The sequence below is a fragment of the Alternaria novae-zelandiae genome (genome assembly GCF_023758075.1).
Source record: "Alternaria novae-zelandiae strain BMP 2774 chromosome Unknown scaffold_10, whole genome shotgun sequence".
NCBI lineage: Eukaryota > Fungi > Ascomycota > Dothideomycetes > Pleosporales > Pleosporaceae > Alternaria > Alternaria novae-zelandiae.
The window spans coordinates 443620-467989 of record NW_026056970.1 but is presented as its reverse complement, the minus strand read 5'-3'; the positions used below and the strand labels follow the sequence as shown (position 1 = coordinate 467989).

Below are 24370 nucleotides of genomic sequence, written 5' to 3'. Positions count from 1 at the left end.
GAGATGCTCAAACATGTGCAGGGACATGTACACGTCTAGACGTGACCTAAACCAGACCAATCATGACAGGATGCAAGACGCCTACTTTTGGACGTAACGAAGCGATCAACAAGAAAGACAAAAACCAGTGCTGAACGATCAAAGCATTTACTGCTTCTTCTCGCCCTCACCCTCAGGCTGCTGAGGCTGCTCGCTCTGGTTTTGGCTCTCGGAGCGGGCCTTGTGCATCTGGTCGAACAGGCTCAGGGAGGCGTTCTGGAGTTCGTCGGTCTTCTCCTTGATCTCAGCGGCGGTGGCAGAGCCCTCGCCAGACTGGCTCTGGGAGATGAACTCGCGCATGGAAGCGATCTTCTCCTTGATCTTCTCGGCCTCAGCCTTGTCGAGGCGGTCCTCGAACTCCTTGAGAGCCTTCTCAGTGTCGTTTACAACACTGTCAGCGCGGTTGGCAGCCTCGATGGAGTTCTTGCGCTCCTTGTCTTGCTCAGCGTACTGCTCAGAGTCCTTGACCATGTTCTCGATCTCAGCGTCTGAGAGACCAGATCCGGAAGCGATGGTGATGGACTGGTCCTTGTTGGTGGACTTGTCCTTGGCGTGAACGTGGACAATGGAGTCAGCGTCGATATCGAAGGTGACCTCAATTTGGGGTACACCACGGTGGGCCGGGGGAATGCCAACGAGCTGGAAGTTGCCGAGGAGCTTGTTGTCGCGGACAAGCTCACGCTCACCCTGGTAGACCTTGATCTCGACAGCGCTCTGGAAGTCAGCAGCGGTGGAGAAGACCTGAGACTTCTTGGTGGGGATAGTGGTGTTACGGTTGATCAAACGGGTGAAGACACCACCGAGGGTCTCAATACCGAGGGAGAGAGGAGTAACATCGAGCAGGAGGAGGTCAGTGACCTCACCAGCAAGGACAGCACCCTGGATAGCAGCACCAATGGCAACAGCCTCGTCGGGGTTGACCGACTTAGCGGGGTCACGGCCGAAGATGCTCTTGACAGACTCGGTAACCTTGGGCATACGGGTCATACCACCAACGAGGATAACCTCGGAAATGTCGGTAGCCTTCAAGTTGGCGTCCTTGAGGGCCTTGCGGACGGGCTCGACGGTGCGGGTGATGAGAGGGTCCATCATCTTCTCAAGCTGGGAGCGGGTGAGCTTGGTGTTGATGTGCTTGGGACCGGAAGCGTCGGCAGTGATGAAGGGCAGGTTGATGTCGGTCTGAGAGGAGGAAGACAGCTCGATCTTGGCCTTCTCAGCGGCCTCACGGATACGCTGGATGGCCATGCGGTCGCTGTTCAGGTCGATACCCTGCTCCCTCTTGAACTGGTCAACGAGGTGGCGGACGAGAGTGATGTCGAAGTCTTCACCTCCAAGGTGAGTGTCACCGTTGGTGGACTTGACCTCGAAGACACCAGCCTGGATCTCAAGAATGGAGATATCGAATGTTCCACCACCCAAGTCGTAGACAGCTACGACGTTGTCGGTGGCCTTGTCAAGACCGTAGGCGAGAGCGGCAGCGGTGGGTTCGTTGACGACACGGAGGACGTTGAGACCGGCGATTTGACCAGCATCCTTGGTGGCTTGACGCTGGGAGTCGTTGAAGTAGGCGGGGACGGTGACGACAGCGTTCTTGACGTTCTTGCCCATGTAGGACTCGGCGGTCTCCTTCATCTTTCCAAGGACGAAACCTCCGACCTGGGAAGGCGAGTACTTCTGTCCTTGGGCCTCGAGCCAGGCATCACCGTTGGTGTGCTGGACGATCTTGTATGGAACCTGCTGGATATCGCGCTGGACCTCAGCATCGGTGAACTTTCGGCCGATGAGACGCTTTGTAGCGAAAAGAGTGTTCTCGGGGTTGACGACAGCCTGGCGCTTAGCGGCGATACCGACGAGACGCTCGCCCTCCTTTGTGAAACCAACGACGGATGGGGTTGTGCGGCCACCTGTGGATTGGGTCAGCGGGATGGCCAATTTGGGTGAAAAACCAGATGAACGTACCCTCGGAGTTCTCAATGATGCGAGGAACCTTGCCCTCCATGACAGCGACGGCGGAGTTGGTGGTACCCAAGTCAATACCAATGACTGAGCCCTTGACCTTCTCCTCGCCGCCCTCAGCGTACCCGCGCGTGAACATGGCGGGGGCCCTGAAGGCGGGTGTGCGTCGCGCCGCCGAGGCCGCACGCGGCAAAAACTATGATGAGGTCAGAGAATGTCAAGTATATTTGGATGCATGCAATTGCTTACGGTCCGTGATAATCTTGAGGACAGCATTGTGGATGTGAGAGACGCTGCGGGAGGGGATGCAAGCGACAGAAGATTGGGTGCAGAGATGGATGGTGGGAGGGCGATGGTATATATGATGTAGTGATGGAAGCTTTGACGATGGACAAAATTCTCGGAGAAGATTCTAGCTCGTTTTGGTGTAAAATCGCCGCCCGAGGTTCCGCTGTTAATGTCTGTGCTTCCGAGTTGCTACGAACAATTGCGCATGCGACCTAACTCCGGAAGACGAGGCGAAATGCACTTTTTGCCAGTGGGCGCCGCTGGTGGATGACGCGATGACGGCCGCTGCATTCTGTGTCATGGCCCTCGCCGTGCGTCGCGGTGCTCAGGGCTTGGCGCATCTCGCTCGCGTGTGGGGAAGATGCTTGACCATGGTGACGCCTGGAGCACCGCGAGACACGGCGACTCTGCCAGCCCGCCCTACGACATATCCAACGCACGCCCATATACACCTAGAACCTAAGCACCCGCTGCATCTCGCCTTCGAACCTGTCTGCAGCCCCTCCTGTCAAAACCTCTAGCCTTCTGCGCTTAGACAACTGTGACGTAGAGTGCCTGCTGCTGCCGCTGAGCCTCACCGGCTCCACCCAGCATCGCAGAGACATGCGGCCTTCTCCTGCCTGACCGCAAACTATGGCCGTCGATGACTTCCTGAGCAGAGACACCGAGACCTTTGTCTTGGCTCACAAGGCGTACTACCCGACCAAGATCCCCATCGCGTGAGCGCCAGCCAGACACTGCAATACCATGGGTCGACGCTGACGGGTGCAGACACTATCAATTGCGCCACTTCATCTCGTGCCCCGAACCAGATCTCGTCTACTATGCGAGTGGCGCCGCCGTCTACTGCCTCAATGCGGCTACACGAACACAGGCCCACGTTACTACACTGCCCTGGGAAGCGCGCTGCACGGCTTCGGGCTACGGCTACGTCTGCGTGGGGGGAGAAGAACATGGCAACTTCGCCGCCATCAAGGTGACGGGCTTCCCCCCAACGGATCCCTCCGACGTCGACGCCTCGTTGCCCTTGGACTTCCAGCACCGCCTGCCTCGCCCGCCCATACTAGGTGCAGCTTCGCGCGTACGCCTCGAGAAGATTGGAACCGATATCGTCAACTCCATATCCATACACAAGCTGCCAGCGGAAGGCAACGGCCAGGATGATGTCGTCGCAGTCCTCACCAACAACGACAAGACGGTGCGCATATACTCTCTTACACAGAATCTGGAGCTGGCAGTCATCGACCTGGAGTTCGCAATGAACCATGCTTCCATTTCTCCCGATGGCCAAATGCTCGTGGCTGTCGGTGACGCCCCCATTGGTTTCTTCTTCGAACGTACAGACTCGCGGAAGCCTAGCAATAAGATCCGCGAGGGGCTGATGCAGTCGACGCCTCCCGTGTGGACGGAGCTACACAGAGTAAACCTCTATAGGCCCGCTCATTCCCATGCAGACGGCTACTTTACTACAGCTTGGTCGCCCTCAGGACGTCTCTGTGCAGTGGGATCAGAATGCGGCTACATCACAGTCTTTGATATCGAACTGCTAAAACTCGTCGAATACGGTGAGGACGCGATCCTACAGTTGATAAGTTCTACTAGGCCGGACAGTCGAACTGGGCCTGGCGCAGTGCGGACGATGCATTTCTCGCCAGCACCATGGGACTTCCTCATCTGGAGCGAAGACCAAGGCAGGGTGTGCATTGCCGACTTGCGAGCTGGCCTCAAGCTTAAGCAAACCCTCACGTTGGATCCGAAAGAGGAAGGTCTCGAGACAGTTGAGATAGCTGACTTTGACCTCAACCTCAGTCCTGAAATGCATGAGCTTCGCAGAGAAGCGGATCTGATCAGGAGATATCGACGCGCGTTAGACGGGGAAGGCAACACGACGACCGCCAATGTCGCGAATGAATACCTCGAAACTGACACTGAGCGACAGAGGCTACATCGACGGCTAGGTGTAGTAGAGTCGGACAACGATCCACTTGGCTTAACCGTGCGCGAAAGGCAAGTGCTTAGTGCTCTACGGACAAGGCATAGGCAGCCTGAAGAGGCTCGGGATGAGCAGGAAGTAACGCCCCGAAGTATCAACTACACAACTTCTGAGCGACTCAACACTGTACCGTATGTGACCCATAAATTACTGCGGCAATGTGAGACTGATGAGATGCAGGGAGCCTACAGCTCGAGAGGTAGCCGATGCGATGGCTCGCTTCATGGCAGAAAGGACTGGGCAGACTCACTCACGCAATTGGCTCCAAGAGCGCACAACACCTCACCGTCGGGCTTCCGTCATCGTGTCCATAAACGAGGGCACAGTCAACGCACCAGCTGCCCTCACCAATATCACCGACTCTGTCCTTACCCGCTCACCAAACGCGGTGCCGGCACACGCGCGTCGCGTGACCAACGAGCTAGTTGCTTCGACAGATGAAGCGTGGCGCACTGTTCAAGATGCACTGGCTGCTGAGCAGGACCGCGCTACAGCCCGCGCTACTAACGCACATGCGCCTGGAGCCGACAGCCATGCTACTGCGCCTGAGCTTCGCAGCGAGCTTCGTCGAATCCGTCAACTGACGCAGGCACGTGAACGTCTTCGCATCACCCGCGCTGGCCAGCCTATTCTTGAATCCTACGAGTTCAGCCTAGGTCTCCGAGGTTCAAGCCGAACGACACATGATGCGAGACTAGGCGTACGGACGGCGGGACTCGCCATGAGCCAGGATGGGCGGACTCTGTATTGTGGCACAGAGGAAGGTATCTTCGAGTTCAAGATGAACCTTCACGTGAGGAAGGCGTTCCCTGCAATTACTCCCCGATGATCGAGTTTTTTTTTCGAACTTATGGCTGCTTCGGACTGGATTTCCTTTTGTCGTTGGATTCAACGCTGTCGCGGTTTTTGAGCTCTTGTGGGACGGTCAGGCATTTGGTACGGCGAACAGGTTTTGGCGCACAGCGAGCTAGGTGGGGAGGATGGTAATTGTGTTGTAAAGCCAGCTTTGTCACATTAGGTATACCCGTATAATCAGATAGTCAAAAGCATCCAGGTAATTTCGACAGGCGTATTGTTGTGGGTTCTTTGTCTGAATCCGGGGTAAGGGCCCACGACGCCCGTAGTTCGGAGGCGAGATAGCGCGGGCGATGTTCGGAGCGAGGGAAAACTGCCGATTTGTTGTCGATGGCGCAATTCCAGCGGTGACTCCCCACACGGCGGGCTAACGCAGCCGTGCACATGTCTTTGATGCCGTGTTGTGACACTCTTGACCTCTGCACTCGTACACCCGTAACCTGAAGCCCTCTGACATTTAGACTGCTTCGCTTCTGGTCTTGCTTTGCCCTACATCGAACGGTTTCGTCATCGCCTCAACGCGACGCCTGGAACTCGTGCAGCCCCGCCACTCGGCTTCAATCAAGCCGGTACCGCGGACGCAGAACAACCGCAATGGCTGGAGAGAGCTCCAAGAAGGCCAATGCCGCTGGCAAGGCGGCCGTCCCGCTCGACCTCGACGGCCACAACCTCCCGCCGTCGCCCGCGCCCAGCTCGCCCCGTAATGGCCGCAAGTATGCCCTCATGACGGAGCTGGTCTACACGGAGAGCAGCGACCAGTACAATGCCAGCTCTGTGCCCATCTACCAGGTATGCGACACTCGAATCTCGCCCGAGTAGCAGATGGCGGCCAAAAGGCTAACATGCGCAGTCCGCGACATTCAAGCAGGAGTCCGCGACCGGAGGCGGCGGCGAGTACGACTACACACGCTCCGGCAACCCTACGCGAACACACCTCGAGCGACACCTTGCCAAGATCATGAACGCCAACCGCGCGCTTGTCGTCTCGTCCGGCATGGGCGCGCTCGACGTCATCACCCGCCTCCTACGACCGGGCGACGAGGTCGTGACCGGCGACGACCTGTACGGCGGAACAAACAGACTGCTCAAGTACCTCTCGACACATGGCGGCATCATCGTGCACCACGTCGACACCACAAACCCAGAGAAAGTACGCGAAGTAGTGAGCAACAAGACGGCCATGGTGCTCCTCGAGACGCCCACGAACCCTTTGATAAAGATTTGCGATATTCCCGCCATTGCTAGCATCGCCCACGCCGCGAACCCTACCGCCGTGGTCGCTGTCGACAATACGATGATGTCGCCCATGTTGCTCAACCCGCTCGATCTCGGTTCCGATATCGTCTACGAGTCTGGCACAAAGTACTTGTCCGGTCACCACGATCTCATGGCAGGCGTCATTGCCATCAACGACTCCGCGCTCGGAGATCGCCTCTTTTTCACAATCAATGCCTCAGGATGTGGTCTCTCGCCGTTCGATTCCTGGCTGCTGCTGCGTGGGATCAAGACCCTTGGTGTCCGCATGGAGAAGCAACAGGCAAATGCCATGCGTGTTGCCACATTCCTTGAGTCTCACGGCTTCAAGGTCCGCTATCCTGGTCTCAAGTCGCACCCACAGTACGATTTGCACTGGAGCATGGCACGCGGCGCTGGCGCTGTGTTGTCCTTCGAAACTGGCGATGTCAACATTAGTGAGCGCATTGTAGAGAGCGCAAGGCTCTGGGGCATCAGTGTCAGCTTTGGCTGCGTCAACTCCCTCATCAGCATGCCTTGCCGCATGAGTCACGCCAGCATTGACGAAAAGACCAGAAAGGAAAGGAACATGCCTGAAGACATCATCCGATTGTGCGTTGGCATTGAGGATCCTGAGGATCTTCTTGATGATTTGAGCCGCGCTGTAAGTCCTGTCCCTCTAAAGAATGGCTTCCGTTTAGTTGCTAACATGTCTACAGCTTGTACAAGCTGGTGCTGTAAACATCACAACCGATGGCTTCCGCGCTCTGGCAACAGAGGCTCCTACCACGGCCCAGCCTACAGACTCTGTCCCGGCTCCAGCAGAGTCGTAGATACCCGTCTCTTTTAGTCACCGCTGTCCCGCATGCCATAGCAGGATAACGTGATACCTTTGATCCGCATGTTGAAAGACACATGTCGGTTTTACTTCACAACTTTCTCTGACCCAGTCACCTCTGTCATTGCCTCAATACAAGGCAGTGTTAACGTGATATTCGTCCAATTACATTAGATCAGCATAGCACATGCGTTGCTAGCGGGAGTTCTTGCGGAATAAAAAGATCTCTTTGTCGTTCAATGAACATGTACATCGATTGGTGCGCCTGTGATCTCTGTGACTTGGTGCGGCTCCGAATTAACCCGGCGTGTGCTTACTCGACTGACTCAAGTCGACAAGTCGATGCGTCGGCATGTTGCTGACATCGAACTCTACTGTACGGTCCGACGGTAATCCGACGATTTGTGCCAAGCATGACGCCACGTATCTATGGAAGATCCGGAGCCCCGTGCCTTTACAGCTCAGCGCACGCCAGCCATCCTATCACTTGGTACTTGAGCATCACAACCATTAGTCTATCCAATCATTCAGATCCCATCAATTTCTTGCATTACAGCTGCTGATCCTACGACTTCCTTGCGCTCATCCAAAACGCGCCTCAGACATAGTCTCTCGTGCTATCGCAAGGTGTACCTGCACTTCTGAAACAGCCTCAGGCACGCCATCAGACTCGCCGTCCCAGAAGAAAGGAAACGATCACACAACCCTGGTATTACCCCAGACTTCGGATTCGGTTCAATTTTTGGCCTGGGGTGACAAAGCGAGGCTTCATCTCATTGAAGATAATGTCGCATCACCTTCTCTACATCTCCAGCAGCTTCATAATCTTTGAGACTTTGTGGTAGTAACTGCAAGCCTTGGTTCATGATGGTACAGCTCTTAGACTTGCCCCGCGAATTGCGCGATGCTATATACACAGAGCTGCTTCTATCATGCCGACCGCGTCCATCGTTAGAGGATACCAGATCAGACACCGGATGGTGCCGCATACAGGAGCCTGAATCGCCCTTCTCACTTGGCTGTCTAATCGCATCACAGAGGAGACCGCCTACATGTGCTAGCTTCCTGGCGTGCAACCGCCAAGTGAATGAGGAGATGATGCAAATTATCCAGAGAACGAAGCGGAAAGGGCTGCTTGCTGCATGCATGGATTGTTTTGAAGTTTCCGGCACATATCATTTTACATGGCTTTCTGCGCCGCTCGTCACAACAAAAAGAAACGATGTTCGGAGGGAGCAAGACGACGGGAACGCGTCATTTACTAATGTCTTGTCGAGCTGGGCATCATTCCTTCTTGCTCCCATCACAAGTCACCTTACAGGCCTGGGTAGCAGAGTACCCGTATCCAAGGCATACACGACGACCATCGAGCGGCTGTGGGTGGACATCAGAATATCTGAGCCGAATGTAACAGCTGAGCTTGCTCCTTACAACCGCACAGCTTGGGAAGTGTGTGCAGCGCTCAGGCACATATTTGAGCACGGCCCGGACCCCATCTCTAAGAGTCGAAGAATCGCTTCTATTGACGAAGTCGTCCTCAACGTGCTACCTCAAGGAACTCGACATGGTACACCTCTCATGTACAGATCAAGATCACTGTCGACGACATTGATACAAGAATTCCCTAAGAATTGGACAGATGTAATACGTGACCAGTTGGTCAATATCTGGGCCAAACTCTGGGCTGCAAATGACTTCAACACGGTAGATTACCAGGCACGATACTATCGCATGCTGCTAGAGAAGATCAACAAAGTGCGCATCTGCGTTGACGGAAAGACATTCAAGACAAGAGAATTGGCCATCGAGTTGGAAAGAGGGAGAGCAGAAATGAGGCGGATTGCGAGGAGGTAGCCAGCCATCGAAATAGTCAAGGGCTTTCCTTCCTTTCCTGGTCAAAGTGACTCGAAGCGGTGAGAACGAGCGGCCGGAGATGAAGCGACTGGGTGAAGGCTCTGTGCGCTTTCGATGTGTCTAGAAGTACAATCCATGAAGCAAAACCCGTTCTGTGGATTTGTGTAAATGCACATACATCGTACCTGACATACCTGACACATGCTTTGGGCGGGTTCATCAGCGCATGGGTCTCTAAGAGGCAAAAAGCAAGCTACCTAGGTATGCTCGCGGTTCCGCGTCGCTACGGGTGCGGCGTAATGGCTAGCTTGCCACGGCCTCGTCGCATGCCAATGTGCCAAATTGCACGCCCGAGCAGTGTTCCCGATGCTCTAGAAATTGCTGACGAGGCTTTTTCACGTTGAATCGTTCGCGAGCACGCCCATTGGTGCGATGCTGTCAGGGGTAATCTTAGCCTCGGTTCGGCACGCCCTAGTCTAGACCTGCCAGCCGGGCTTCGACGTGAACATTTCCTGACACAAAGGTCTTGTCGATCGAACACGAAGAGCCCGCACCAGCATGCCCTCTTCATGCAAGAACCTTTACGCCAGCAATAGCCTATGGAAATCGCTATCGATAGCGCCCCGCACACGCGCGACTACAGTCGGACGATAGGTACCCAAGTAAGGCAGACCATCGCTGACTACACCACGTTCAATACGCCCAGTGGCGTGCTTGGCACGGCGAGATACGTTTCGTGAAACAGGGCTCCGCGTGTCGCCCCTTGCTGCTTCAAGCTGCGCCCCTGCCGTCATTCGTCGCCATCCTCAACTTTACGAAGAGACTCCACTGCACCCCACACTCGGATTGGCCAGACCGTCGCCCATCTGGCTCAGGGGCACAATGTGCCAGACGGCCCCTGCATGCCAACGTGTGTCGCGGATCGCATGTTAGACCATGATGGCGCTGCCAAAGGTGCGGGAGCGAATCCCCGTGGGCGCCATGGGTTTGCGAGGATTTTTTTGTGCGAAGGTGCAGATACGCGTGTTTTATATTTAAACATTGGGTGGGAGATCTTTACTCCTGACGGGAGTGGTTTGTCTTCGCTTGCCTTCATTACTCACATTACCTCACCTACCTCTTGCTTTTGTCACACTCTTTTCTCATCTTCTTTAGCATTCCTTGCTTTCGGTCTTTACAAAAGCTACACCGGCTCTCCATCTACATCACTCGCTCACTCGCATTGACCATATCCTGTCCTTTGAATAGCATTACTGCTTAACACCACTTCAACTGCTGGACGGTTGCTACACTGAATCCGATACTTACGGACAAGATGGCGGCGTCTAATGCTTCAACTACGAAGACGCTTCGCCCAGATAATATTGAGATACCACCACCTTCATCGAGTGGTACGAACAAGCCAGCAGAGGAGTTTGAGGGTCCCATATCACCGCGGTCATGGCGACACCGCACTGTTACGTACCAGGTTCCCTCGAGAAGGGTAACCAACGGCAGCTTAGATGCTGAAGACTACTTTGTAGGTTTCTCTCCAGTATGATAGCTTTGCACTTTACTAACAATCAACAGATTGGTCCTCGTGACATGTCCAAGCACAGCAAATGGCCATACTTCATGCGAATGCACGGCTCGGTCTTCCCTAAGATGATATTACCACTCACAGTAGTGACTCTCTGGTCGACCCTCATTACATGCGTCTCTGAATTCATTTTCGAGCTCAAAGTCAGCACTCTTCTTTTGACCGTTCTTGGTTTCGTCGTTGGTCTCGCCATCTCTTTCCGAACAAGCACCGCATACGAGCGTTACACCGAAGGCCGAAAGTACTGGAGTCAGTTGATCTTTGTCAGCCAAAACTTGGCAAGAACAATTTGGTACCACACTTCCGAACGCGAAGGCGACCTCGGAAAGGAGGATCTTCTCAACAAGCTCTCTGCACTCAACCTTCTCAACGCCTTCGCCTGCTCTGTTAAGCACAGGCTCCGTTTTGAGCCTGGTATCGACTACCCCGATCTCCGCGACCGCATTGAGTACCTGGACACTTTCGCCCGCGCTGCTGAGCTCGATATCCCCAAGCCAGGAGATAAGAAGAAGATCAAGGCTGTTGGTGAATACCTCGGCGTCACATTCGCCGAGTCGAACCCTCGCAAGAGGATCAAGCGCTCCAAGAAGCCTCTCGGTAACCTGTCTCTCGAAATCCTGAACCATCTCTCCTGCTACGTCCACAGCATCATCGACAACGAAACGCTCAAGGTCGGTCTCTACCAGAACCAAGCTATTACCGGTGTTGTTCAGCTCAACGAGGCCCTCACTGGTATGGATCGTGTTCTCCAGACTCCTTTGCCTATCGCCTACTCCATCGCCATCTCGCAAATCACCTGGGTCTACGTTATGATGTTGCCTTTCCAACTGTGGGATGACCTCCGCTGGATCACCATCCCCGGTTGCATCTTCGCCGCCTACATCATGTAAGTTTCAGCCAGTCTACTTCCCATAATCAACGCTAACAACCTCTAGCATCGGTCTTTCAGCCATCGGTCGCGAAATCGAGAACCCCTTCGGTCACGACGTCAACGATCTTCCCCTTGAAGCCTACTGCGAAGAACTCGAAATGGACATCGACACCATCACCGCGCAACCACCTCCCGCCGCCGCCGAATTCATGCGCCGCCCAGGCAACATGCCCATCTGGCCGCTCAGCCAGAAGAACTTCGAGTCCTGGGCCGGAAGGAGCAAGCAGGATATCCGCGATGCGCTCATGACAAAGACAAAGGCGGATATGGCGGTCCGCAAGAGCTTTGCTGTTGCGAGGGAGAGTGAGAGCGAGGAGAAGGAACATCATGGGTTGCAGCAGCAGCATGATGCGTAGTTGGGAACGTAGTGGAGTTGTGCATTCGCATTTTAGAAGCGTTGGGCGCTGGACAGGTGTTTATGGGTGTGTTCTTTCATCTTCCACCCAGGTTGTGCTTTCGATCTTACAAAAAGGGTTTCCATATCCCGCACAGCGTGGATTTTATACGTGGCAATACTAGCCTTTATTACACTGTGTTGCTGTTTTCTCAAGTCGAGTGCCTAACTGAATGGTGATCTTTGCTTTCGAGGTGCGGACCACCGAGCCATGAACCCGTATATTTTCATTGCTCCAAATTTCTGACTATCGTCGTCGGACAACCTCAGTTGGTCAGCTATTAGTAACTTAGATATGGTGTTGAATGAGCGCTGTTGACCGTGGACAGACTGATGGACTATTGCAAGGTGCATGGAGACCATTTCTCCGCCGATGTGAACATTTGAGCTGGTTGCAACAAAGCGATCATACAGTTGGCATCAGATGAGTATGCGCCTGCAACCTATGTGTGCTTCTTGTGATGTTCGTCGTATAAGCGACGACGACGGAACTCACAAAGCATCGTTCCTGCCCTAGGCTAGCGCGTGATGGCGCTTGGGCGTATGACGTCGCACCTACCCTACGCTTTACATCTGACGCTTGGGACGACTGCTCACATGCGGCCCAGGCCATCATTCATCCAAACGGCCCGTCTGCGTCAGGCGTGAACTAATGCACCCCTCTTACTTTGCGGGTCTGATATGCCTAGACCTGCTAGCATCTGGCATTTCTTTCACACTTTACAGCTGAGCTGAACTTGGCCAAACTTCACCCAGGCAACATCTTCAATGTCTGCAAACACAATGCCGGACCCACCGGCTACTTCGTCATCCGTACAGACAACCGCGACAGAGATTCCAACCATCATCGAACCAGAAGCAGACGCAGAAGAGCGTGGCCGGCTCAAGCGACGTAGGCAGTCGTCACAGCATTCTCCACGCCGTGCATCCTCACCATCTCGCGGCCACGACCGCAACAGCGGTTCCCGATATCGAGAGCATCACCGCAAACATCACCGCCCCTCTTCTCCGACGTCTTCCGTCTCTCCGCCCACATCCGACCAGAAGAAGACCAGACGGCGTAGTGATGCCGAGCCCGATCATACATTCAGGGGACGAGCACGCAACAGGAGTGGCAGCAGGGGAAGGACTAGGAGCCCCATCTTGGAAGCCGACGATACGTGTGTCGAGAGCGAGGATGATGTAAAGAGATTCAGGAAGAGAAGTGCGCCGCCCAGTCGGCACAGGATCGACGACTCGGACGAGGGGGGTGAGGTTCGGCGGCAGAGAAGCTACCCCAATCTATACAAAGAGGACAGGAGAGATTCCAAGGGCGAGGCTGGAGGGAAGACACAAGGAGTGGGTTTCGTGAACTCGACAGGAGAAACCGAAGCGGTGCCCCACTAGGTGGACTAGCGTCCTGATTCGTTCTGGCCTGTGTACTCAGGACACATTCTTACAGAAGAGGTTCACTTTGATACTCTGATGCATGTTGATTATGTACGAATAGCATTACAATTCTGTGATTGCGTTTGCCTGGCTCCGGCTGTCTTGTCACTGACCATAGCACGCGACAACTGTCCCAGGGTCTCGCTTGCATGATCGCGGCGTGGCTGTGCACGCGACTCAAACGTGGCGCCTACAACGCGCCTGCATCATGATACCGTGCTTGATGCTTGCTGCCCCTACGATGACTTCCGAGATCTTTTCTGCAGGTACAGCATAGATCGCATCCGAAGACTCCGGACTGCTCACCTCAGCATCGTATCCATCGTCTCGAAGGTTCCATCGCGAGGCGCAACAAAAAGCGCCCCACCCCCGCGGCCCTACCAATCATTGAAGCTTAACTCCGCCCTCACTCCCGTCGATTAACCTTCAGCCTCAGCCCCTCCGTCGCTCGCTCACTTACCCCGTTATGCCTCCGCCAGGCAACGAATATGCCGCCGAGCAACTGAAGAACTCGGGCAACAAGTGCTTCAAGAATGGCGACTACGAAGGAGCCGAGGGGCTGTACTCGCAGGCGATTCAGAAGAACTCCGCCAACCCTCTGCTGTTCACGAACCGCGCAAATGCGAGGCTAAAGTTGGAGAAGTGGGAAGGTGTCATAGATGATTGTATACGGAGTATCGAGCTCCTGAAGGACAATATGAAGGCATTCTTTTACTTGGGTATGCTCCCGTTTCCTACAGAGGGGCGTCAATCGTGACAGTTGCCTTACCACCATTGCGCGAGCTCTGCATGTCAAATTCCAGGCTGATGATAGTATAGCGCAAGCTCAACTCGCGATTAATCATCCCAACGAAGCCCTATCTTCAGCCCTCATGGCCTACGAACTATGCACCACCTCCGCGCAACAAACCTCCAACGCAGCCACAATATCCGCTCTCGTTTTGAAATGCAAGAAAGCCAAATGGGACATCCGCGAGCGAGAAAGGATACGGCGGCGTGGCGATCTGCTCTCCGACCTTGAAATGATGCTGGAAACAGAGTTCAAGAAGGACATGGATGAGATAGAAGCACGTATGGAGGCTGGAGAAACCAGTCGCTCAGACGGGCAGGAAGAGAAAGCAGAGCGAAAGACAGAGTTCGAGAAGAAGCGCGACGACCTCAGAACCGCATTCGCGATTTCTGACCCGGAGCATCAGCAGAAACGTGACGTCCCGGATTACCTCGTCGATGGCATAACGTTTGAGATTATGCACGACCCGGTCGTAACTAAGAATGGAAGATCGTACGAGCGCGCTACGCTGATTGAGCACCTCAAACGCAGTCCAACGGACCCGCTGACGAGAGAGACTCTTACCATCAACGAACTGAGACCAAACATTGCCCTCAAGGAGGCATGTGAAGAGTTCATGACTGCAAATTCTGGGTGGGTCTATGATTGGTAGGTTTGCGAGACTTCATTGGTCCGCTTTATATTATGGCAGGTACGTGGAGGGTAGAAATAACGAGAGTCTAAGAGCGTGGAGGATGTGCGCTGACAGTATTGTAGTGAGGAGGGTGAGGTAGATTCGGATGCGCGCTGGGCGCACTTATCTTCAGCTTGAGGTCGACCCCACAATCAATGTGCGCGGAAGATTATCATATCTGCATCGGCTGGCGTTTGTTGTTGGAGATGTCGTCTTTTGTGCCTGTACACTCACCATCAGCGAGTATTGAGCGTTGTTGAAGCAGTCGTAGTTCGATACCCACAGCTACATGTATTCCTCCATTTCTCTTCTGGCATCTTGACGACACATTCCCGAAACTACATTTTTGGAACCACATTCTTGGGACCCACATTCCTGATGCCACATTCCTGATGGGACACTTGCTGTGGAAAAGGAATGGTACGCGTTGTATCAAGACCCTCGGCACACCAGTTCCGCGAAAGCGCTGACGCCCAGAATTTCAGGGCGCTCCTTTTCCAACACTGATGTTCAGTTGGACTTGCAGCGCTCAAGCGTCTAGCTCGGATGGTCGATCTCGAAGACGGGCCTCGCTTACGTGGGCCCAACGTTGGCCTGCTAAGCTCCACACTACTTTGTAGCAACCTCGGCAGCTTGCAGCCTGTGATCGCTGGCTGCCTTGACTACACTAATTTGGCTTCTAACCCAAACCGTGAAGCCGTAGTCGCATGAAATACGCTAGGAAAGCTTCAATGGGGCGTAGAGTACATGTGGCAACCGGTCAGGATCTCGTATTTCGACTAGTCTCGGGCGCACGATGATGGGATACACCGATGTAAGGTAAAAGACGGGCTACCTAGGTAAGGTGGGGAGGTGAGATACTCCGCAGCTTGTGATTTAATGACTGAACAGCTCGATCATAAACACCTATTCTTTCGCCTTGCTTGTACCTATCACGACACATGATGGATACAACACGCCCCGCTCCCTGGCCACAGGCCACTAACGAACTTCTTCCAAACACACTGTTCAAACTTGCAGCTCAATATCCTTCCGCGACGTACGCAGAGTTTCCGGTAAATCCGCACAAGATCGAGGATGGCTATCGTCAAATTACGTTTGCTGAAGTAGCAAATGCCGTCTCTGCCTTCGCGTGGTGGCTCGAAGAGAACATCGGGAAGCTGCAAGAAGAGGAAAAGGACGGAACACGAACTTTGGTGTACATGGGACCGAACGACATACGATATGCGATATTATGTCTGGGAAGTGTGATTGCGGGATACAAGGTAAGTCGTCCTCCGACATGAGCGTCTTGATGGTGGTTCAAATGGCTAAGGACGAAGATAGATGCTCTTTCCATCGCCAAGATACGGAGCTGAAGCACTGGTCAGATTGATTGAGAGTGTGGACGCAAAGGCCATGCTAAAGTCTGAGATTCCGATACCAGTTGTCAAAGACGTTCTGTCAATGAAGGATATGAAGACCCTCCAGATACCGAGTGTTGAGCAACTGCTCACCTCAAAAGCGGAGCCGTATCCTTACAACAAGACCTATCAACAAAATTCTCGCGAACCTTTCGTTTGTCTCCGTACGTACGCTCGCTCCCGTCTGACCATGCTACCTCTAACCAAACGCAGATACATCCGGCACAACGGGCTTTCCCAAACCCATCCTTTGGACACACGAGTGGACTAACAGTGTAGCCCAAACCATGTATCTCACCGCACCACCAGGTTACGAACTAGAGCAAGAGCTTCTCTATGGATCAGCGAACGGGCGAGGCATGCGCGCAATGTTTCTCTTCCCGCCTTTCCACGCCAGCGGTATGATCGGTATGATCCTCTTTCCACTGCAGCTTGGTGTAACACCAATTTACCCGCCGACATGGATGACACCAGCTGCGGGTGTGGACAGCGCACTAGCCGCTTTGGACATCATCGCCGCAAGGGATGGAGGCGTCGGTGTCGATTGCTTGACACTCGTACCACCCTGTGTCGAGTATCTAAGCAAGAGCCCAGAAGTCCTACAGAGACTCAGCCAGAGAACGCAACAAATCGGCTGGGGTGGCGGCAGTGTGAGTAGTCATGCGAGTGAGTTCGTCGCAGCGCAGGTGTCCGTGTTGAATGTCATGGCATCGACCGAGCTCGGCGTCTGGCCTAGCATCCGTCGCAAAGATGCAAATTCATTGCAATCTGCGTACTGGGAGTATACGACACTTCACCCCGCTCTCAATATCCGCTTCGACCCTGTTTCTGCTTCCACGGACGGTGTCACTCTATATGAAGCTGTCATACACCGCAACGACGGGAACGAGCACGGCGGCTATGTACAACCCATCTTCTCCATCTTCCCAGACGCAAAAGAAAGACGACTTGGCGATTTGTTTACAAAGCATCCCGAAGATTCGGAGCGATGGAAACACTACGGCCGGGCTGATGATCTTCTCGTTTTTCTGACGAACGAGAAGTTCTTCCCTACGGCGGCAGAACAGAGGATTGCAAGTCATGCTTCAGTTGCGGAGGTAGCGATGGTAGGGACGAGAAGGCCTAAAGCCTCGTTGATTGTTAGGCTGGAAGATGGGAAGGATGTGCATGAGATCTGGGATACGGTGGAGGAAGTGAACAAGAGCTCGCCGGTTTATGCGCGCGTGGAAAAGGAAATGATACTGGCTGTGAAAGAGCCGTTCCCAAAGACGGCGAAGGGAACAGTGCAGAAAAAGGCTTTGCTGGATTTGTATGAGCAGAAACTGGACGCTTTGTACGGAGGTGTTAGTGCCTAGGCGCATGCGGCCTGCACATAAAACTAAGCACTCAAGTTCAAGCATTGCCGCTCAGCTGCTGTTTCCAGCCTGCCGGGCAGGTACCGGTGCATGCTAAGCCACTGTCGCTGTTCATATTAGAACACAGTATCTTCGCCGTACCACCATTTTTCGGCCTGATATCGATGTTCTTGAACTTCAAGCCCGTACAAGGCGCGCCGCCACTGCAGTAGATACCCGCGGCCACGTTGTATCTCGAAGTACCAGTGATGTTCTCCCAGGTAATGTCGCTAATTTTTAAGCGGCTCGAATCGCAATTCTGGTAGCTGTAGATACACGGGGAGACGTATATAGGCTGGTTGACGTCCTGAAACTTGATGTTGCGGAAGGTGACGTTCTTCACATGGCCTTGGCCAGGGTATGTCTTGATCCAGGCTGCGTTGGAACTATGGATGGCAGTGATGTCTTCGAAGAGTACGTTGTCTACCGTCTCGGGAACGTTCGTGGGATTGCCCATTGAGCCAATCACCATGGCGCCAGACTCGTAGCAGGTGGCGTTCTTGACATGGATGTTTTTGCTGTTGCCTTTAACCGATATGCAGTCCTTCGAACAGATTAGGTATAGCACAGACGCGAGATCGATGAGGACTTACATCGCCGCACGTCACGACCCAATTTTTGAGCACAATGTCTTGGGAGTTCCAGCTATCGAAGCCATCAGTATTGACGGTGCCCCACTGGGAGGATGAAGTGGCGTTCATGTCAAGGTTTGTCATCGTGATGTTCTGGGAGTAGGCGACGAATGTATGCCTTTTGTGCGGTTAGCAATAGGCTCTGGAACGGGTAACTATGGTCCCTCATGTTTTTGTAGAGACATACCAGAACTGGGACTGCCTCCAAGTAATTCCATCAATCCATACGTTCTTCGCATGCCAGAGTGTCAGACTGATGGGCCTACCGGCCATGTTGCTCCCATCACGGTTCACGTCGTACCACTTCTGCCCATTGCCAAAGAAGAGTGCTTCACCGTGACCTTGCAGAGTGAAGTTCTCACCGCCAAGACGGAATGCTGTACTTCGTTGAGAATATGTCACACTAACGCTGTTGCGTACCCAGTACTGGATGTCGTCGCTCCAAGTCAGTTTGCCGCGGATGGAGATGTCACAGTTCTTAAGGTCCAGGACGTCCATAACTTTGGCGATGGTGTAGTCACCTGTCGTTATCTCAATCTGACCGTTCTGGCCACATTGCTTGAAGGCGTCCATGATGGAAGGGCTGTCATCCTTGGTGCCGGACGGAGTGACGGTGCAGAGTGTGCCGGTCTTGGTCATACCAGCAAGTGCTGGTACGAGCAGAAGCCATAAATGAAGTAAAGCGAGCTGAATCATTTTTTCGACTTCGAACAGAGTCCTGTAGAGTAAGGAACAATGGAGAAAAGCTAAGATACTCAAGCTTTATGAAAGCTTGTACGGTGGGACCGTTGCGCCCCGCAAGCAGGTGTCATCCTACAGACTATACGCATGGAGTAATCTGAATAATCCTAATAGCGAGCATGGCTGATATCATTGGTGCAAGTATTCTCTGAGATGGTAGTTTCTCCGTGCAAGTGCCCGTACCACCGGATGTTGTTCGGCTCTTGAGCTCTGAGCAATCTAATTGATGAACAGGCCGGGATATCGCTGTGGGGAGCGAAGAAATGTGTCGGAAAGCTCTACGCTAAGAGCAGACCAAGCTGGGGATGGACTTCTCGATGGCTCATGATTGAGCATCCCAATAAGATCTGGTGTCCGGCCAATGATGAAGACTGGAGTATTAGTAGCCCGTGTGAGATCAAATCCAGAGAACGTCTGACGGAGTAAGATAATCCGCAGTTACAGCCTACTGAATGACGCCTCTAAAGGCGAACCGTGAGAAGACCAGATCGATAAAGCTTGAGTCGTTGTTGAAACCGACTTTTGAGATGGGTACAATGATCATGCTTGGGAAACGAGTATGCGCCACATGAGTATGGGCGAGACGTCAGATCAAATGAGAGTGGGAGATGCAAGAAGAACCGACTTCATTGCAGATGTGTCGTATACAGCCACAAAATCAGGTTGTGTACAGAAGGAGAAGGAGAGGATGTAGGAAACGCGGCACCGGTACCTGGTGCCAAGCCCGCGTCATTGGCTGGTTCCGAGCTTCCTCACGGCTCAAAGTCGGCAGCGCCATCTCGACCAGGCAATTGTGCAGCCATTGAGTGTCGCATGGGCTGCCTATCACACCCATGATGATGAACCCCGCCGCGAATATGCGTGCTCTACGCGTGCGGCCATCGATACCGCGTTGCCGCCCCTCACATCGCCCGTTCCAATACCCCAGAAGACAGGCCACGACGGCCACGGAAACCGCGACCAACGTTGGATCGGCTGGTACCCGTACCAAGAACCTCGTATACGGCACCCTCCTGACGCTCGGTGGTACTTTTGGCTACCTCTACGTCACCGACACGCGCGCGAGCATTCACGAATGGCTTGTTGTGCCTGCGCTGCGACAAATATACCCTGATGGCGAAGAGGCGCACCATGCTGGAACACACATGCTCAAGGTGCTGTATAGCTTTGGCCTGAACCCTCGGGAACGCGGCGTGGCTGACTCCCAGGGTGATCTGGCTGTCGAAGTCTTTGGACACACACTGAACAACCCGATTGGAACATCTGCCGGCATTGACAAGGGCGCCGAGATACCGACACCGCTGTTCGAGCTCGGAGCAGGAGTGGTAGAGGTGGGGGCTGTCACGCTGCTGCCACAGGAGGGCAACCCCAAGCCTCGTGTCTTCAGAATACCCAGCCAGAACGCTCTCATCAACCGCTACGGCTTCAACTCGGAAGGCGCCGAGCTGGTCGCCTCACGGTTACGACAACGCGTCAGGGAATTTGCATACCACGCTGGCCTTGGACTAGGTGAAGACGCCGAACGCCAGGTCCTCGACGGTGAAGCTGGCGTTCCACCGGGCTCGCTGCTCAAGGGGCGTCTAATGGCCGTGCAGGTTGCGAAGAACAAGACGACCTCCGAGAACGACATCGATGCTGTAGTACGCGACTATGCCACCGCCGTGGGCCATGTTGGCAAGTACGCCGACATTCTAGTAGTCAACGTCTCCTCGCCCAACACACCTGGCCTTCGCACTCTCCAAAACGTCGAGCCCTTGACGCGGTTGCTCTCCGGAGTAGTAGGCGCCGTCAAGAAGATCGACCGCAAGACAAAGCCTGTTGTTATGGTCAAAGTCAGCCCCGATGAGGACTCGGAAGAGCAGGTGTCAGGCATCTGTGAGGCAGTCTGGGACTCCGGTGTGGATGGTGTCATCGTTGGCAACACCACGAAGAAGCGACCAGACCCACTGCCGAAGGGCTACCTACTTCCCCAATCAGAAGCAAAGTTGCTTCTCGAACAGGGAGGCTACTCAGGTCCCCAAACTTTCGAGCGCACACTTTCGCTTGTCAGCAGGTACAGGAAAGCGCTTGACGAAGGCCCAAAGCACATTGCACCACCCTCAGAAGCACGCACCGACGAGCCAGCCGCTGGCCAGAGCACAGACGGAAAGTCCTCTACCGGGTCTTCGAAAACCAAGCCAACGCTCGATCTCGATCAACCGTCCCCAACACAACTCTCTTCCAACGTCGACGATCTTTCCGAATCAGCACCTACAATGACCCTTCACTCTACACCCAGGACTGCGCCAGCACCAAACGCACCACGCAAGGTTATATTCGCGACGGGCGGCATCACAAATGGTCGGCAGGCGAGAGAGATCCTCGATGCGGGAGCGAGTGTGGCACAGGTATACACCGCTATGATCTATGGCGGTGCAGGTATAATCAGCAAGATCAAGCAGGAGATGAGGGATGATGCAAAGGAGCAGAAGACGATCACCAAGCGGTAGCCAGAAGAAGCGTGGGTAGGCATTGTATGTATACACTGTCTTTTCTAAATGCATTCCTCAATTCATGAGATTATCCTTCCCTCTACGAGCCAAATATGCAGTGGCTCACTCGTGACGCAAACATGTCCTGCACTTTAAGACGCCGCTGGCTGACTCTCATTCGCCAGCCAGTCTACTACCTCTACCGCCACTTTCATGAAATCCAGCGGCTCAGGAGGAACTATAATCTTTCCGTTAAGCACTAGCCTCAGTAGAAGCTTGATGCTGCCGCACGACTTGAGTTCTGTCCGTAAGCCCTGTCGCTTTGCTTCGCTCGCAATCAAGATGGTTACCATAGCACCATCAGTAAGACAGAAGTGGCTCTCCTTCATCTTGCGTCTCGCACGTAATGCAAAAGATGCCTGGCTTTCACACTGCTTAAGAACTTGCGAGTCTATCGGAACACCCGCATCAACCAGGTGGCGGGTCATAAGGAAGTGGGTCGTTGACCTGCCCGCGAAAGATGTCATACCTTCGACGAGATGTTGTGATCCGATATGAGCGCCGTGGCCTCTGAGGAGATCGACCAAGCTTCGATGTCCGTAACGAGCTGCTTCTAGCGATGTTTGCTGAATAAGGTGATCCCGATTAAAAAGCACGAAACCGACACCAAGTATGCGACATACAAGTTCGGAATGTCCAGCTTTGCAAGCTTCTTTTAATATCTCTTGCAAATCGCTGTGGTGATCCCCTGGATTGCGTTTCGGGATATCGTCCTTCAAAATCGTCACGAGGGTTTCAGTTTTGCCGTCTTGTGCTCCATCGGTAATCAACTTTTTCCAAATCTCCGGGATTCTGGCTTTACGGCGACTGACGAAGAATTCTAGTAACATTCGTACTGATTCTGTGTCTCCAGCTTTCATGGCATGACACACCGCCGTCTCGAATGTGACGAGAATCCAGTCACGTTCCCGCGCTCCAAGAGTCGGGAAATCCTGTCTCGCGATCTCTACAAGCTTGCGAACCATTGAAGTGTGGCCACATACTGCAGCTGCTTTGATCGGGCCAGTGAGTATGCCAGAAGTGTACCCCAGAGGGTCTGCCCCTTGCGCTATGAAATGATCGACAGCTTCGATATTTCCCACAGCGGCCGCCGCGGTCAAAAGATCTACCGAGGTTATCGGCGTTGCAGAGTGCTTCAAATCTTTTCTTCGATCGTTATCCATGGTATCTGGGGGTAAAAAATCCGGTTTGCTGGAAGATTTGTCGGAACGATCTCGCAATATTTGCATGCCTGGTCTTAGGACGCTATAGGCGAGACATATATCACTAAGATAGGCCTTGCGCACAGTAATGTCAATGGCATCGTTTGTGGCGTTCGAAAATTGAATCATCTCGTCAGTAAGTTTGTCTGTTGTCGATATTCCATTAGCAATTTGGACTCGACTTTTCGCCTAAAACATTTTCTCACTTACTGAGGCACTTGGTCAAGTTCGGGTTCATACCACGATTGCGCATACAATGATTCATGTGCAAAGTATGCGAATTCTTTCGGAGGAAAGTTGGCGGTCCGTTATCATGACGGTCATCAACTTCCGGCTCGACGTTGCGGAGATATTTCTCGTAAACGATTGCCGGAGTTTGCGCCAACAGTACGTGGTCGATCGCATTTCGAAACGTCCCTAAAGACGCGTTAGTCGCGAACAAATGACGATGATGCAAATTGAAGAATTAATATGAACCTGTTCGAATCTCATTCAAAGAAATCGAGTATGTACTTACGAGACACGGCGCGAGCACGGAAGCTCTCGTGGAGCGGGACGGTATCGACGTACACTTTCAGGATTGGGTCGAAGAGCTCCGCAGGTAGGGTTTGGATTAACGTCATGGCGAAGGTAGCACGATTTACTTGGACTGTGTCTTGTTTGATAGCTACATGTGTCGTGCTACGACATAGGAAGCGGGGAAGGGGCTTGTTGGATTCTTATCGATGAAACTTGCAGGGTTCGGAACACCTCGCACGTCCCTAGGTAAACAAAGGGTCCCTTGGTGAGGTAAGCGAGACGCGACCATGGGCGAGATCTGTTTGTGTGCGCGCTCGTCTCGTAATAATCCAATTGCAATACCTTTGAGGGGTACTTTAGGTAGTTAGGTATGTAATAACTCTTACTTGCCGACGAATGCTGCGCTGGTACGTCTCCATGTAGATCCGAGCTCGTGGCGGTCACTCGATTTGCAATGCAACGGCTTAACTTTCATCAAATTTCAGATAGAATTTGGCGCTCTTCCATCCCGCTAGATCTCTTGATGTCAATTATGATGGGAGATAATGCATGCCGAGGTGAGCCGTCACCTCTTCACGATGACGTCAGACATCATCACATCGGCTACCTCTGTGCACGTCCCCTAAGAAGCTGGCGATAGATGGGCGGCCCAATTCGATCGCGATGCAAGATCAACATCTTCATTCCAGACTGATATCAGCGCTCTTGATACTACCATGGATACACATGCGAGACCTGTGGCGCCAGAGAGTACAACGCGTCCAGACACAACGGATGCCGCATCGCCGCAGCGTTACGTGCCTTCCATCTACCGCTCCGGAACTGTTCAGCAAACTGGTCGATTACATCCTAGTCAAGTGAGAGAAATCCTGGAATCTCTCGATACCTGCAATCAGCGTATTCAACATCACCCATATGATCCTCAAGCCTGGTTCGAGCGTGGCCGTCGCATGTGGATGCTCAACTTCCCTGAGCTCGCAGTCGGCGACATGTACAAAGCGAAACTACTGCAAGCAGGCGATCCGGATGCCAATAAAGGTCTAAGAGAATCGGTGTATGAGCTGCTCGCAGTTGCTTTACAAGCTTGTCATTGTCAA

At 53.4% G+C, this 24370-nt stretch overlaps 7 protein-coding genes across 7 annotated transcripts; 5 read left to right on the top strand and 2 right to left on the bottom strand.

The window, feature by feature from the left end:
* Positions 1–147: 147 nt before the first annotated feature.
* J4E88_005525 (uncharacterized protein) lies at positions 148–2271 on the bottom strand (the record flags this gene model as incomplete). Its single annotated transcript, XM_049399161.1, has 3 exons — positions 148–1943; positions 1999–2191; positions 2245–2271. 3 exons carry the CDS (start codon positions 2269–2271, stop codon positions 148–150), a joined length of 2016 nt encoding a protein of 671 aa, XP_049254952.1.
* A 3454-nt stretch (positions 2272–5725) lies between these two features.
* MET2 (homoserine O- acetyltransferase) lies at positions 5726–7197 on the top strand (the record flags this gene model as incomplete). Its single annotated transcript, XM_049399160.1, has 3 exons — positions 5726–5920; positions 5982–7028; positions 7084–7197. 3 exons carry the CDS (start codon positions 5726–5728, stop codon positions 7195–7197), a joined length of 1356 nt encoding a protein of 451 aa, XP_049254951.1.
* Positions 7198–10371: 3174 nt separating this feature from the next.
* Positions 10372–11922, top strand: J4E88_005523 (uncharacterized protein; the record flags this gene model as incomplete). The annotated part of the gene is made up of 3 exons (XM_049399159.1): positions 10372–10575; positions 10626–11521; positions 11571–11922. 3 exons carry the CDS (start codon positions 10372–10374, stop codon positions 11920–11922), a joined length of 1452 nt encoding a protein of 483 aa, XP_049254950.1.
* A 1932-nt stretch (positions 11923–13854) lies between these two features.
* Positions 13855–14989, top strand: J4E88_005522 (uncharacterized protein; the record flags this gene model as incomplete). The annotated part of the gene is made up of 3 exons (XM_049399158.1): positions 13855–14107; positions 14208–14826; positions 14935–14989. 3 exons carry the CDS (start codon positions 13855–13857, stop codon positions 14987–14989), a joined length of 927 nt encoding a protein of 308 aa, XP_049254949.1.
* Positions 14990–15792: 803 nt separating this feature from the next.
* J4E88_005521 (uncharacterized protein) lies at positions 15793–17609 on the top strand (the record flags this gene model as incomplete). The annotated part of the gene is made up of 3 exons (XM_049399157.1): positions 15793–16116; positions 16178–16418; positions 16468–17609. 3 exons carry the CDS (start codon positions 15793–15795, stop codon positions 17607–17609), a joined length of 1707 nt encoding a protein of 568 aa, XP_049254948.1.
* Positions 17610–17646: 37 nt separating this feature from the next.
* On the bottom strand, positions 17647–19110 carry J4E88_005520 (uncharacterized protein; the record flags this gene model as incomplete). Its single annotated transcript, XM_049399156.1, has 4 exons — positions 17647–18192; positions 18242–18398; positions 18468–18967; positions 19102–19110. 4 exons carry the CDS (start codon positions 19108–19110, stop codon positions 17647–17649), a joined length of 1212 nt encoding a protein of 403 aa, XP_049254947.1.
* A 747-nt stretch (positions 19111–19857) lies between these two features.
* J4E88_005519 (uncharacterized protein) lies at positions 19858–21510 on the top strand (the record flags this gene model as incomplete). The annotated part of the gene is made up of 1 exon (XM_049399155.1): positions 19858–21510. One exon carries the CDS (start codon positions 19858–19860, stop codon positions 21508–21510), a length of 1653 nt encoding a protein of 550 aa, XP_049254946.1.
* Between the last annotated feature and the right edge of the window lie 2860 nt (positions 21511–24370).